This window comes from Lampris incognitus, chromosome 3, assembly GCF_029633865.1.
Source record: "Lampris incognitus isolate fLamInc1 chromosome 3, fLamInc1.hap2, whole genome shotgun sequence".
In the NCBI taxonomy this organism is placed as follows: Eukaryota; Metazoa; Chordata; class Actinopteri; order Lampriformes; family Lampridae; genus Lampris; species Lampris incognitus.
This window is the reverse complement of record NC_079213.1, coordinates 96,554,453-96,570,696: the sequence shown is the minus strand read 5'-3', so window position 1 is coordinate 96,570,696 and position 16,244 is coordinate 96,554,453. Positions and strand designations below refer to the sequence as shown.

At 45.1% G+C, this 16,244-nt stretch overlaps 1 protein-coding gene across 1 annotated transcript; it reads right to left on the bottom strand.

The window, feature by feature from the left end:
• Positions 1–8,191: 8,191 nt before the first annotated feature.
• rgmd (RGM domain family, member D) lies at positions 8,192–15,567 on the bottom strand. Its single transcript, XM_056277217.1, has 3 exons — positions 15,410–15,567; positions 12,097–12,608; positions 8,192–10,342 (listed from the first exon to the last, which is right to left on the bottom strand). The coding sequence occupies exons 1-3, from the start codon at positions 15,501–15,503 to the stop codon at positions 9,629–9,631; spliced, it is 1,320 nt and encodes a 439-aa protein (XP_056133192.1). The 5' UTR covers positions 15,504–15,567; the 3' UTR covers positions 8,192–9,628.
• Positions 15,568–16,244: the final 677 nt, after the last annotated feature.

The following is a 16,244-nucleotide window of genomic DNA, read 5'->3' as shown; positions in this document are numbered from 1 at the left end:
GGAAATCGCGCGGTAGCCGCTACAGCGCGTAACTTCCTTTTTCAGTACGGTGGCCGGCCAGAGACAGGCTGTCGCTCGCATAACAGAACCCAGTCGATCAAAACACACCATTAATTCTCTGTTTTAATGTCTTATTTTATAAGAATATAAAGTTAGTTTTTTCTATTTTTAACAGAAAATAATATAGCCGAATTAATAAACTTATTCAACTAGTCCACTAGTGGAGGCGGGCACGGCCCCCTAAGACCCTCCCATGGCGACGGGTCTGGACCGCCCTCGGCGTTTCCTCCACGGGCGCAGCTCCAGGCAGGGGTCCGGTGGTCCCCGAGCCCACCGGATGAGGCAGACGAAGCTCTCCCAGCCGATCCAGCGCCAGCTCTCCCAGCCAGACACCTCCGACACACCTCCCCGCACGCCTCACGGTGACATCAGAAACACCACAGTCAACGCCAGGTGAGGCCGCCGCCAGACCGGCCTCGGTGTTATCGGAACTGCCGGTCTGCATGGGCTAGCAGTTAGTTTAGCCTGCCCCGCTCCCCGAGCCGACCCAGCGCCAGCTCTCCCAGCCATCAAACGAAGACAAAACTTAGAGGCAGACGTGAACAAAGACGGTACTGGGTGAGGCCGCTGCAAACGTGAATTCGCGCAGCCAAATAAGTAATCCAGCTGTTTATTCTTCCGATCTCCTTCCTTTATACGGGGTATAACTTGAATAACAATGTCAAAGAAATTTCAAGCGCTGTGATGCTGAAAGACTTGGGGCAGATATCCAGAATGCTTGACCTTGTTGTTATACAAAAGTCTATCCTTATCACGAGCACCTCATTTAGGCTCGAGGAACACCTTGTATTAAGACAGCCATCAATCTAGCTATTATCAATCAAGGAGAGGACTCACACACCTCTATCTATTTATCTTGCCAAGTGCTCTATTAATATCAAATTAATTTCTCCACTGAGAGTATCAATCACTCAAGGAGGTTTTTTCTCTCATCTCATTAGCTTGGTAATTGTCCTTGTTTACAGGGGAACGGTAGGCAATCTATACAGACTGAGAAATTGTCCTGCAAATGGGTGGCGTGCATCCCCCCTGTTCGTGCACATACCGGGGTCCTGTCTGGTCTCATTGAGCCTGTGCCACTGTTTTAAAAGTACCCTTCCTCAATGATTTGGGAATGGTGAGAGAAAAACAGGTTTTGAAAATCAACCTTGAGAAGTGAAAGAAGTTTTACCTTTATCTAATTCATAACTCGGAATGTCAAAAAAAAAAAACTCGAGCCCTTTGCAGGTTCATGACCTGCACTCACTCTGGAGTTATACATGGCTGTTAGTTGATAGTTGCTGGGGCCGTCAGGTGACTGTATCTTAAATAATGATATTGTATCGAATTCGGGGGGCAGCCGGGAACCGCCGCAGCCGGGACGCGAACCCGGATCCTGCACCACGGGCGACTACGTTAACCAGTCGACTAAAGGGTCCGACCCCTTAGCCAAGGGCTAGTGAGTCTAGTCATCCGTGGTCGTTCCATTACCCCCCTCCTTCCGGAAGCGCGTCAGCATACCAGCTCCCTTACGCCTCTGGGCGCACGCGCTTCCGATGGCCTCATGGTCTCACCATCCGACGTCTGATACCAATGTAATAATAATAATAATAATAATAATAATCAGACTTATATAGCGCCTTTCTAAGACTCAAAGTCGCTTTACAATAAACAGGTTGAAACAAAACAGTAGATAAACAACACAACATAGAAGGGTGGATGTGAAGGGGGGGGGCTACGAGAGGGAGAAGCGGCAGCCACGACGCCAGCAGTACTCTCCGACTTAAACAGATACAAAAGGGCAAGAAAAAAAAACGAAAGCACTGTGGACGCTGTTTTTCTGTAGGGGTTTACTCCCGTAGCCTATTCCTCCCCCGAGGGATCCACTAGGTAGTGGCACTATTTAACCCATAGCTGGGGGCTGGTTCGTGGGCATCAGGGAATATCCACACACCGGTGGGCCTGCGTACCGCACGTCTAGGGGCCAGACCTCCTCCGAGTCCCTTGTATTTCAGCCAGGATTCAAGGTGTACCCAGTTACCGTGTGTCGCCACGAGGAGGCGCTACATAGGGCTCGCTGTTGGAGAGGCTATGTACTGGCAGGGAGAGACTTACGTGCCCGGCTCTCCTGTTCGCATTTCTGCTAGCCAGCGGTGAAGGCTGAGCGTGAGACGTGAAAAGCACAGAACACTACACCAACACACTAGACGCCTCACAACAACCCCACTTCTTACACAAGAATGTCAGACACAATGTAGCAGCCGGGACGCGAACCCGGGTCTCCCACACCACGGGCGACTACGATAACCAGTCGACTAAAGGACCCGACCCGTTAGCCAAGGGCTAGTGAGTCTAGTCATCCGTGGTCGTTACAAAATGAATCAAGATAAGGCCTGGTGCTCCGGAGCTTTACTTAACACGGACGGGCAAATGGACACGCATGCAGTTTACAGCATAAATGTATGGTACGAAAAATGATGAGACCGGTTCAAGGAAGGGTTTCGACATCGTAATGCCGAGACGGTCCGTCGAGAAACACACAGCCATTAAAGGGCTCAGCCGATGCCATATACCCATCCGTGTGTTAGCCAGCAGTCTTCCTGTCCTGCGCTGCCTCCCCAAGACAAAATTACAAGTGACAGCGACAGCTTTTACCGTCGTTCCACAATTACCTCCCTCCCTCTCTCTCCCTCTCTCCCTCTCCCTCTCTCCCTCTCCCCTCCTCTTGATATTGGGAGTGAGTGTGATGAAGCACAGTCACCCACAGAAGACTTGATTTAGGCCATCTGGCATGTGCTAAGCCGGTAATGATAAAAGTGGGTAAAAATGGTGACAGATTTCATCACTGTCATCACCCATCTCCCAAACCACGTGGCTAACGCTAAAGTCTCTAATTTGAGAGAGGAGATACAAAAAGTGAGCGAATGAATAAGTGAGCTAGTAAGTGAGTGGGGAGGAGATTAAGTGAGCGGGCAATTGGGTGCGAATAAATTTGAGAGTAAATGAGTGCAATTGAGAGACAATAATAATAGTGATTTTTATTTGTATAGCAACTCTATAACAATATAATAGGATGCTTCACAATAAAAGAGAACGAGGAAACAAGTGATGAAAACAATAAATCAATCAATCAAACATCCATCCATCCATTATGTGAACCGCTTATCCTGCTGTCAGGGTCGCGAGGATGCTGGAGCCTATCCCAGCAGTCATTGGGTGGCAGGCGGGGAGACACCCTGGACAGGCCGCCAGGCCATCACAGGGATGTATATAGCATTTCCCCCCCCCCGAAACCATCGATGGTGTTGTTATAAGTGCCCAACTAATGAGGAGCGGAATATCAACACAGATGCAGGACATTTTTTTAATACATTGCAGTACAGGCCTATTTCATGCGTCGCGCACTGTACTGCAATTTATTAAAGAAAAATTCCTGCATCTGTATTGATATATGTGTGTGTGTGTGTGGGGGGGCTTGCAGTATTTTTGGGCTAATGATGTCATCTAGACATATTCTGTTTACAAGTGTATAATGAATTGTGATAGTCAAGACGAGATGTGATAAAAACATAAATGACTGCTTCCAGGACCTTGACAGATAAAAAGGATATAATCTTAGAAATTTGCTGAAATTATTAAGACTGGTACTGAAGAACTATTTTTTAGATCTTTACACAAATTCCATTTATTTCCAAAAATGGTGGCTATATTTCGGAAACTTGATGAAACATTAGATGACAGTTTGTGTTGAGTTTACTGTGTTCAAGGTATTTGGACCAATGACAATTGTACATTTTATGATATTCATTTTCAAGTCAGCAAGGCTTTCTTAAAGAGCATCTAAATGATTCATGTTGTGACAGAATGAAAAGTAGAGCTGGGTGTCATCCACATAAAATTGGAAGCCAACTTTATGGCTGTGCATAATATGCCCCAGAGGTAATGTAAATAGTAGAACATAAAAATGGACCAAGAGCAGACCCCTGGGGTACTCCACAGGTCATACACTACATGGCCAAAAGTGTGTGGACACCCCTTCTAATTACTGTGTTTGGCTTTTTCCAGCCACACCCTTTGCTAACAAGTGCATAAAATCAAGCATACAGCATGCAGTCTCCATAGACAAACATTGGCAGTAGAATGGATTAGACAAACACTGGCAGTAGAATGGACTTACAACATGGCTCTGCCATAGGATGCCACCTTTCCAACAAGTCAGTTCATCAAATTTCTGCCCTGTTATATCTGCCCCGGTCAACTGTAAATCTGTTATTGTGAAGTGGAAACGTCTCGGAGCAACAACAGCTCAGCCGTGAAGCAGTAGGCCACACATGACGACAGAACGGGACTGCTGAGTGCTGAAGTGCATAAAATCTTCTGTCCTTGGCCACAACACTCACTACTGAGTTCCAAACTGCCTCTGGAAGCTATGTCGGTGCAAAAAGTGTTGGTCAGTATTTTCATGAACCTGGTTTCAATTGCTGAGCAGCCACACACAAGCCTAAGATCATCATGCACAATGCCAAGTGTCGGGTGGTGTTGTGTATTGGACTCTGGAGCAGTGTAAACATGTTCTCTGGAGTGATGAATCACACTTCACTATCTGTCAGTCTGACAGATGAATCTGAGTTTTGCGGATGCCAGAAGAACACTACCTGCCCGAATGACTAGTGCCAAGTTTGGTGGAGGAGGAAAATTGGCCTGGGGCTTACTTCCAGTGAAGGGAAATCTTAATGCTACAGCATTCAATGATACTCTAGAGCAGTGGTATTCAATTATGTGCCATGGAGGTCCAATTATGTGGCATGGTGCACATAGACCTTCAAGGCACATAATTGAATACCACTGCTCTAGAGAATTGTGTGCTTCCAACTTTGGGGCAACAGCTTGGGAAAGGCCCTCTCCTGTTTCAGCATAAAAATTCCCCTGTGCACAAAGCAAAGTCCATAAACACATGGTTTGCCAAGTTTGGTGTGGAAGAAATTGACTGGCCAGCACAGAGCCCTGACCTTAACCCCATCCAACACCTTTGGGATGAATTTGAACGCTGACTGTGAGCCAGGCCTTCAGCTCAACATCAGAGCCTGACCTCACTGATGCTCTTGTGGCTGAATGGGAGCAAAATTCTGCAACCATGTTCCAAAATCTAGTGGAAAACCTTGCCAGGAGAGTGGATGCTATTATAGCAGCAAAAGGGGTCCAACTCCATGTTAATGCTCATGGTTTTGGAATGAGATGTTCATCAAGTACATAAGGGTGTGATGTTTGGCTGTCTGCATACTTTTGGCCGTGTAGTGTACAATGCAGATGTTCTGGAATCACAAATAGCTACAGTGAAATTCCTGTCTTGCAGAAAAAGATAAAATCAAATTTAAAAGAGAACTAGCAATGCTCACCCATTGTTTAAGATGTTCAATTTAAATCAGCAAATCCACAGTGTCAAATGCAGTGCTGAAGTCTAAAAAGAAATAAAACAGAGGAGTGGTCAGTGGCTATAAATGAATCATAACTTTAAGAGGTAAAGTGTCTGTGCTATGACACGCTATACCAGACAGAAACTACTCAAAGAGACCATTCCCTTTCTAAAAGTAATAATTTTATTGGCTCAATAATTCTTTTTCTGGTTCCTTAGCCAGAAAAGGAAGTTTTGAAAATGTGTTTAAATTTGTTTTTTAAGAACAATTGGATTTAAAGAGGGCTTCATAAGGAGATACTGAACAATATCTTTTTTAAATTATGTAGGGCCAGTGCCAGTCACTAATGAGCTAATTATAATGGATAATGAATGGGGACAAACTAATTTAAAGACTTCTTTAAAGAAAGGAGTTGGCAGTGTTTCAAGAGGATAGGAAACCTTCATCTTGGCTGTAGCTGCAGCTAAATACTAAGCAGAAATAGGGTACGGCACGGTAGTAATCGCAGTGCCTGAACCAGAGGGGTAATGCATTTTCTTATTGTGAGCACATTATCGATAAAGTGGTTTTAAAAGCTCTTTTCTGCAAACAAACAAAAAATATAGAAGTTTCAATGGAGCCACAAGGGGGACATGTGGTACCGCTGATTATATCAGAAAGCGCCATAGAGTTGTGTCCGTTGTTGACCTCAGAAAAATAAACAGCCATAGCACTTTCAGCTTCTGCATTATAACATCTCCTAAGATCCATTATATGTCAAGACCAACAACGGGGTTTGTGCCAATCCATCTTACACTGTTTTGTGGCAGTCTCTCTTTCTTTTTTTCTTATTTAGTCAAGGCTGAGTGATATTTTATACTTTTTTAAGTGCAGGGGGTTCAAGTTGGTCCAATAATTTTGATATAAGTCTTCTGATTTTCAAAAGGTCATGAGTATTTGCCGAGAGACAGATCTGGGAGGCAGAGGAGACAAAGGCTTAAGAAAACTTCACGACACAAGCGGTGTTAGAAATGTGAGCGCTTGTCAGGTTATGTTTACTGCTGGTGGCATTTGTGAACATAGTGGGAAACATAATACAGTGGCCCCTACATCTCCACACAAACATTGTCAAATGATTTGAGAGAACCAGATCTCGGTTGTGGCTTTAAATATATGCCGGTTAGAGGCGTCCGGGTGACGTGGTGGTCTGTTCCGTTGCCTACCAACATGGGGATTGCCGGTTCGAGTCCTTGGTTGGGTGTCCCCACAGACACAATTGGCCGTGCCTGCAGGTGGGAAGCTAGCTGTAGGTATGTGTCCTGGTCGCTGCACTAGCGCCTCCTCTGGTCAGTCGGGGCCCCTGTTCGCGGGGGGACTGGAGGGAATAGCATGACCCTCCCATGTGCTACGTCCCCCTGGCGAAACTCCTCACTGTCAGGTGAAAAGAAGCAGCTGGCGACTCCACATGTATTGGAGGAGGCATGTGGTAGTCTGCAGCCCTCCCTGGATCAGCAGAGGGGGTGAAACAGTGATCAGGACGGCTCAGAAGAGTGGGGTAATTGGCCGGATACAACTGGGGAGAAAAGGGGGGGGGGGATTATACCGGATAAAAGATTCTGTAACATTGAAAACCTCAGCGTATCAAAAATATTCGCTGAAGTTGGCCAACATTAGAACATGGTCACGTTTAGCCGTAAAGATTGAGAGCAGCTCAGAGAAATTCACTAGGAAATCCAGCAGTGGGTTTAGGCAGCCTATAGGCTAAAACACACATTCAGAAATACCCTGTATGAGGTGAACCAATATTTAAAAGATGTGCAAGATTCAAAAGAAATGCCAGAGTATTTGAATTACTGTTAATCCACCCCCACGGCCCGTTAATCTAGACTTGTTAAAGTGGAAAGCAGCCCCGGGGAGCTTCTCTAAGGTAGAAGCAATAAAATCATGACAAATTACAAGAGTTGACTGGAGTAGTCCCATCATTTTTTTGTGGTTTTAACTAATTGAAAATATTAATAAAAGATAACACATCCTCACAGCACACCATTTCTCACATCAGGCCCCTGGTCAGTTTTACCAAAATATTCGAGCCAACAATTCACAGCAGATTCAGCTGTCAATAGAGTCCTCATAGGCCCGGTGTGAGAACCTCGATTCAAGCGATCGTTTCGTCCCATGTGGAAGAAAGGCCTCGCCTCGAATCGGTGAAATTGCCAGGGAACTGATTTCATCCCTGCCTCTACCGCAACATACAAAGCTGGGCACATATAACACGATCTTTTTGTCATTTACGGGTGACTGTAAGCTGATTTTAACCACAGCCCAAATCTTTTGTTTGTTGTCCTCGGGCTTTCTGTAAGAGAAGTGTAATGCAACCAGCTCAACCCTGAGCAAACATTTACTGGGAGCAAGCTGTGGGTCCTTCTTGCTACACGGCTCGCATCAACGCTCATGGCCCAAGGACAGTATCAGAGCATGACTAGTCTTCTAAACACAGATTCATGAAACGCCACCATTATCAAGTCTAAAGGCAAAGTCTCATAGGCAACAGAAGAATTCAGAGTCATGGTACAGAGGGCCATGCAAAGTGATCCACAACCTTCCAGCATAAGTGCTGTAATTTATAGCAAAACTAACTATAACACGCTTATACAATTTGGGCCCACTCAACACAACGCCGGTTGTATCAATAATCAACTTCACATGACACATGGTGGTGAAAAAAGTGCAAAAATGAACCAACACGAGGCTTAGTTCGGAGTGTCCAACACTTTTTAATACAGAAAATTACAGATGTGGTACAACACATATTAGTTTCCCTCTTATACAAGAACTCAGAATAACCTAAGTAATCACAAAAAATGTAAAACATTACTGTTAAAACATCTATACACAGGCAAATGTACACAATATATAAACACATATATACAGTCTTTCAATATATTATTATATAGAGATTTTGTTTTCTTTAAAAGCCTGGAAGCCAAGCAGCTTGAAGAAGGAGTGTTTGACTAAACCAACAGAGATATCAAAACTTGGATGGCGTATAGACACTTATGACCTACGTCACGCATAGTATGCGCGCACATTTTGGCAGCAAAAGAGGCAACTTCTCCATCTCCAATCAATGCAGAGTGCAAGAGGATTTTTGATCGATTGATATTTACATTTTTAAAATGTCATCTTGTTGTGTCGTGGGTTGCCAGAACAGGTCTAAAAATAAAAAAACTGATCTCATTTACATAACTACCTCCCCTTGCTGTAACACCTTAAAATAAGCTCAGATGCATCCAATTTCCCTGAGAGATCACGGCTGATTTTATTCTGAAATAATCAGACTCACTACAGTTAACTTAAAAGTTAATTTCTTGAGGTAGCATTCGCGATCTTTCGGATTAAGCAACTGTAGGTATGACCGTACTTCCGCCATTTTTTGCTGCCAAAACGCGCGCGCATACTAAATCACGTGATCACTGTTTACCAACTGTAAAAGGGTCTATTGTCGAGCATGTCACACCAAAACATCCGTGTTTTCTGGATAGGTAGTATTTACGTATAGTTGTTGGCTCCTGTGTACAAAATACATCAATTTCAGAAAATAACTGATTCAAACAGAACTTGGGAGTGTTACAAACCATTAAGTGCCGAATGATACTATTGAAATATACAGGATCTAATAACCGAAGAGAAATATGCACTGAAATCAAGATCACTTTCAACCAATGCAACTCAATACACGGAGAAATCATGAGCTTTTGAGGTTATCCACAGTCATGAGGCTGGAAAAAAAGGAAATTATTTACAAAAAAAATCATTCTGACAAGCTGCATTTATCTCAGCACAATAACATCTGGAGTTTCACATTTTTCAAAGATTCCTTTTAATCATTTCAATCCAATTTTCAGGATGTGTGTGTTGAAACAGAGTGAGCAGTACATACGTAACCCCCTTAACCACGTGCTTGTGTGCATTCAGGCTTTACTCAAATGCAGCGGCAAATGCGAGAGTCTGCAGAAACTGTAAAGAGGCAACAATGGCCTCTTAAATGAGTGCTAAATCCTTCAAATATTGTCAACAGGAAAAACAACAGGGGAAAAAAATATATGTATATATAAAAATGTCTGTGCTCTAGGCACTCATTCCTCAAGCTGGTAATGCTTCCACTTTGATTTGATTCCTGTTATTTATTTATTTTTTTATGAAAGCAGCAGAATGAGAAGGAGGAGTGAGATCAGGGAGGGGGTGGTGGACACTGCTGTGCCCAACGTTTGCGATGTGCCCCGATTGGAAAGGCGAGGAGTCCTTGGGGAATTCTGCTTCAGTTTACTGGGAGGCAGCGCTTTGAGGTCTTCCAGAGCGCCATAGGCTGCCATGGAGAACTCCGGATCTCCTGTGGTCAGCAAGTCAAACACGCAGGACTGGAAGTACACATCTTCCACCTGCAGAGTGTCTCTGCACTTGGCAGTGGCCCGCTCCACTGTGTAGATCTGGTGCGGGGGAAGCAGGGGGGCTAGTGCGGTGTTGCTGCCCTGCCCGGAACCCGGCGGGCGTGGCTGCTGGCTCTGACGGCCTAGCATGTGCTCCTTGATGAGCTCGTTGCGCGGGCAGCCGTGCAGGCAGAGCTGCAGCCCGCCGTTCTCTTCCGAGAAGTCCAAAGTGTCTTCGGGCATGCGGATGGCAAAGGTCAGGTAGTGGCCAACGCGCCTCACAATAATGGAGGTGCCGATGTAGCGAGCTTGGATCCTCACCTGCCGGCCCACTCCGGAGCTTCCCCGCTCCACAATCATCAGGCTCCTGCTTTCGCCGCCGGTGCGTGTCCCATCCTGAAAGGCTGAGGGCAGGTCCTCAGTGGTGGCCTGGTACACCTTTTGATCCGTACAGCCGTGGTATGACTTGAAGATTACCGTGATCTAAAAAAGAGATGAGGGGAAAAATAAGATTCACTACACAAATGAAGCTCCAAAACATCATATTCTCATTTAGAAATTGAATAACCCCCTTAAAAAAAAAAAGTAGTGATACCACTTTTTGCCACAGTGTGGCAGTAGGAAACCAATATTCCAACCAGATGGGGGAGGTGCCATTATATTTGAAAGTTAGTAGGCGTTCATAATTTTAAAGCCAATATCTGTTTGTTTGGGGTTTTTTTTTTTACATTACACCGACAGTGATTTACTCCATGGTGCAATCGGATGGCAACAAACCCATACAGAAAGAAGACCATTCAGAAGAAAGCAGCAAATGGTCTATCTAAACGCATCAAGCAAACAAATAAATGTCAAATCAACCACAATGCTGCCACAAATGTGTGGTCCAACAATCACCTGTCCAACCTTATCTACAACAAATTGCTAATAATGCCATAAATGACGGCAATAACTCTGGCATTTTCCTTGAGTGCAGGATCAAACACAGAGACGACTGTCTCCACGCTTCATGACTCCATAAATCTCTGGTATGTTTCGCTACACCGGCAGTGTTCAGTACCTGCTCAATGACTGACTTCAATTTGTTATTCACGTTAAGATTTGAAAAGTCAGGGCCTAGGCCTCTTATTTTTTTCAAAGCTACTTGACAAAGAGGTGGTTGTGGTTAAGTTTACAGTTACGGGGATACTGTATTTTGATGGATGATTTCCTGTCCCATGTCTGACAGCTGAAAACAGGCCCGATTCAACAGGGTACTGGCGCGGACGTATCCAGACTACAGCTTTGCATTACGCTCTCCACCCAATACACACTGGAAATTCCTTTTAAATGGTTTGTTCTGCCATCCCTGATGTGGAGCAGACTTCAAAGCAACTGTTTACAATGTTGCGCAGTTTGTTTTTGTGTGGCTGAGCACATTTCTTTATCTTCCTATGGGTACGGGTGAAAGATAAACCCAAGTTTAGCAAAGTCCCAAACATCATTGATAAGAGTGATGGGGGGGGGGGGAGATACTGATTAATGACTTTTTTGAAGAAAGTACTTATGACACAAATGTCAAAACAAGCCTCTCAGAATTTCATGACATTCGAGTCTGCACTGGACTTTATATACAAAACGTAAGATTGAGATGATGATGGTTTCAAAAACAGCAGGATTAGAAAGAACCTCTTGCTGCCGTCCAATTATTCTTCTGTTTTTCCACATTATTCCATATTTACATAAAAACGCGTCCAGTTAATTATTTGACCAAAGGGGTGAAAAAAACATTCCAGATCACAGCAGTGGAGGGAAATGTTTGAGTGAGCGTTAATCACTACCATATGACCACCCATGTGTTAAAGGTAGAGCGCTCAAGCATGTCTGTGATTCAACACCAAAGGACTCGCTCCTCTCCCCTCCCTGTAGATCTGAGGGAGCTGTAAGACAAGAGGAATGCTAGAGGCTGCAGAGGCACCAGGGCTGACAATTAAGTGCAAGTGTTTTAATATTTTTGACTTGATTTAAACTGCTGTTAGGATTAAAGAAAAAAAAGAGGTGCTCATGTGGCCTACATAAGCTGAGTTAGAACACAAGTCCAATTCTAGAGACTCTAGAGACAGTATTTTCATTGCTAGGATGGGCATAAACAACTGAAATGAGAAGTGAAAGTCAAGAGCCTGCCATGAACTACTAAAAAAAAAACCAAAAAAAACACGCCTTGCTCTGGCACCCAGCTCAGGGGCTGAATTCTTTACCTTGCTGGTCGCTGTGGCGCTGGAGCCTTGGACAACCGGCACATTGGTCACCTGCACTGACAAGTAGCGGTTATCGATCAGAGGCCACGCCCCTTCCACCTTGCAGGTCTGAAACTCGTCGCGAAAAGTCCGCAGGTGGGGGTCTCCAAATAATCCACAGTGGGCATATTTCTTCTGCTGGACAGCTGGCCCCGATGCCATTACCCGACTTTCGTAGTCGCACAGCTCAGAGACGATGGGTCGGGACGTACTGGGGGCCTTGGCAGAGGAGGTGGGCCCATCACTGGAGCAGTTGTACTGGGAGAAGAGCTCCTTAATGCGAAAGACAGCCGAGTGGTACACCAGGTCACCCCTACAGCTGCGTGCTGTGCGTCTAGTGCACAGGGCGTAGGCCCGCAGCGCAATACAGTAATCCACGTCTGGCGGCACCTCCTCCTGTAGACCACTAGAGGGCGAGGTAGAGGTCACGTACTCCGCATTGCAGCGCTGAATTCGACACTGCTGGCAGTGAGCTGAAAAGCAGAAGGAATAGATTATCAGTACTACAGGAGAAGAAAAAAACTAGGGTAGATAGGACTTAAAATCCCCCCCTTGAACTTTTTGTGACAACTTCACAATTAGCAAAGATCATGCATACTCTAAAGTTGCTTAAGTTTTATTCCACTGCATAAAACCCCGAATGTTTATCTGTACAAAACCTGTTGTGGACACCTTTTAAGACACTTATACCTTTACTCTCTCAAGAATAAGATTCAGAACCCCTGAACAGTGAATGAAGCGGTGCAGGCAAGTGTTTCCACTATCAAGTTTACCTCAATCAAGAGAGCCATTAAAACCCAAATAGGTGAGCCCACATGACCATGATCCCATACTCAACGACAGAGTTAAGAATAAGTCAAAACTTATTTCCCCCGACTAGCCCTCGCAGAAATAACACACAGCTTCACAGCAGGAGGAAACCAACCTGTGTAGTTTGCTTAAGGGTGTTGAATGTGGTTTGGCCGTTTCTGAGCCAATAGAAGTCCATTAAGCTACACTACATGCTATGGCACAGTCTGGCAAGGCATACAGGGATAGTTGACTTCAGACCCAAGAGAAACATCACAAAGAGCAACACTTGTTCAGCAACTAAGGGTCAAAACAGAACAGCTGGCTTTATGGGCTGGGGGGCGCACCAAAATTTTTGGCTTCCTGTGACGTCGCCGGTCACGTTTATTTTCTTGAAAAATACTGTCTAGTTGCATTGAGGGATAAAAAGTGATGAGTCATTTCAGCGACGTCCCGTACTGAAAATAGAGTACAACAAAATATTAACCTTCTCTGTGTGTGGATTATATCTGCTTATTCAAATCACAAGAACTAATGGTAAACATTGGGTGGCATCCGCACACATGACGAGACTGGGCTAGGGGAAACTATTTTTGAGTTTATCTCAATGGTCCATCTACTCAGATCTCTTGTAACAGTATGGACACAGAGTTAGTCAAGAGATGTACATCTGCTCCCACGTAAATATTTCACACCGTCTCATGCCCCTCACATGCACCCCTCACATGCACCCGAGATGCAGCTGTGGCTGCATCTCGGGTGCGTGGCCTATAATGAATTTCTCTCACAGTCACTGGACTCAAACATACGCCTTTAAAAAAATGAGATGGAGTGTGAAAGGTCACGTCGGAGGCATTCTACACCCCTCTTCTGAATTCCACCATGCCTCCCCCATCTAGTGGTGAGGTCACTGAAGTCTGCTTTGACTTGACACTTTCTGACAATCAGTGCCTATGGACCCATCAACAACCATGCATCTGTGCAAAGGGTCTTTATGTTCTGCCACTTAGTGAGCCGCAAGCAAACATGAAAACTAAAGAAAGGTGGAAAGTCAAACAGCCCACCCAAAAATAAGAGTGGCATCAGCATATTACAATGTTTCACAGTAGGATGGAGCATATATGTTGAATTTTGCTAAGGCTTCGTAAATACAGAAGAAAAAATAAAACGGGCAGTTTCCCAATTAAAGATTGTCTGAAAGTTGACAACTCCTCCACGTAAAAAAGGCAGAGCTAGCTGCAGCCAGGACCAGCTTGAAACGCTTAGAAAAGCTGGCTCGAAAGACATTTATACCGTTTCTAATTCAACTCCATCAGTATTATTATCCAAGTTGGGGGCAAGTTGTTAGAGGAAATGCCGAGATGGAAGAGTAGCTAAGTTAAACAACTCGTTTTGCCCAGTTTGATAATAAATGATCAATAATGTGGTTAACTCCCTGGGGTCAGATCTGCCAGACCTTTTGCGCCCTGCAAAGTGGCTTTATTTGTCCGATGTATTTTTATAATTACGATGTAGAGCGTTTCAACCCCAAGTTTAACAACTTACAATCAACTCTTTGCAACGTGGGGAAAAAAAGAGACTTCTATCTTATGTTGTCTCCCAATAGTGGTTGTGTTCAATTGCACTAGCTTGATTAAAAACTAATAACATATAAACCCGACGCTGGCGTTCATTTCGCTGACAGACCAAAAGCACCGCGCGACCAACGCGCTCAGAGGCCGAGAAGTCGGGACAACATGCATGGTAGCCAACAAATGAAGCATGAATGAGGGAACAAAAACACCCGTCGACGACTTCACCTCCAGAACTACAAAACAACGCCGGGACTCGACCAGCAGCTCTAAACAACGACAGAAACCGCGTCGCGTTTGTCCCCCCCCCCCCCGTTATTTAAACCGCATTTTCCGTGAAAACAACGTGCTTCGGTTTCCTTCGGGATGTGTACGACGCGAGAGGCTCCATCATGCTATCTATGTATGCTAGCTGGGAGCGTTACCCTCAACTTTACGCAACTTCGCAGATTTGAAAAAAAAGTATTCGCAGCAACACGTGATGATCGTTGGTAGTTTTATGAAAACGATGTTTAAAAAAAGGGGTATTTTGTCGCACAAGACCGTTGGTTTTTCCACATAACCGCCTTGTTAAGTGACACGTTAATCGCTAGCTCTACTTAGTTGTTGCGGATGTGATTCCTCGGGATACAACGTTCGTCTCCACACCGGGTGGGATACTTTGACCAACAGTGATTTTTTTCCCCCACATTGGTAGAAAAAAAACACACACACAAAACTCAACAATCACAAACACTTTTGCTTGAATCCCTTTGTACTCACGGGGAGATGTTCAAAGTTAACTTTTCAACAACAACACACACCACAACTAAAGTTTTCACCCCCCCCCCGACCTCCGCTCCGGGGTGCGGGTAAATTGTTTGCTTTTGTGGGGGGTGGGGGGTTTCTGCATGCACAGAATCAAAATGTCTTACCTGGTCGAAACAGCAACGAGAGTAAAACCATGGTCAGAGTTATACAGTTCCAAAGCCGCCGCTTAGCCGAGTTTTGAGGTCCGCTTCTCCCCATACCAGTCCATTCAGTTAGAATGGAGCTGCTCCACTGCTGCTCATCGACGCCGTGGCTGCGGGGAAATCGGAGAGAAATTCGTCTCCCGTCCCAAAGCGCTGTCATTCAAAAAGAGGCCCCGTCGGCAGGGCGGCTCTCCGGGGGGAGGGACTTCCACTTCAGAAGGGGGGGGCGCGCTCAGGGGTGATGGTTGGCCAATGGCACACTAATTATTCACTAACCGCTTGATATTTACATTTTAGTGGTAATTAGGCCGATGCAAAAAGTGAGCGTGCGTCAATAAAGAAAGGTGCGACATTTTATCGATACTTTGAACTAAAAGGGGGATATCGTCAGGTTGGGAGAAGAAGAAGAAGAAGAAGAAGAAGAAGAAGGAAAAGCTCTATTACCATCTATTAACTGATGGTGATGGTGATAGTACACGTTCTGGTCGTAAGAAATCTGAAGGGGAAACAGCCTTTCGACGGGCACTGAATGAATGCAAACGTGCTGGGGGGGGCTGCTTTTGTCATGCAGAACTTTAACAGGTTATTAGAGAATGTAACTGGACTCTTCATGCCGAGCACACACTTTGCACTACAAAGCATGCAAACACACTGTCCCGTTTGCCCCCCCCCATCTCTCCCCACCTCCCCCCAACCCCACCGAAGGCCCCAAATGGCCCTGAGAGAAACAACTGTCACATGTACGGGTGTGCTTCCTGTACGCGCGTGCGCGTTAAGCACGTTACTTTCCTCACCT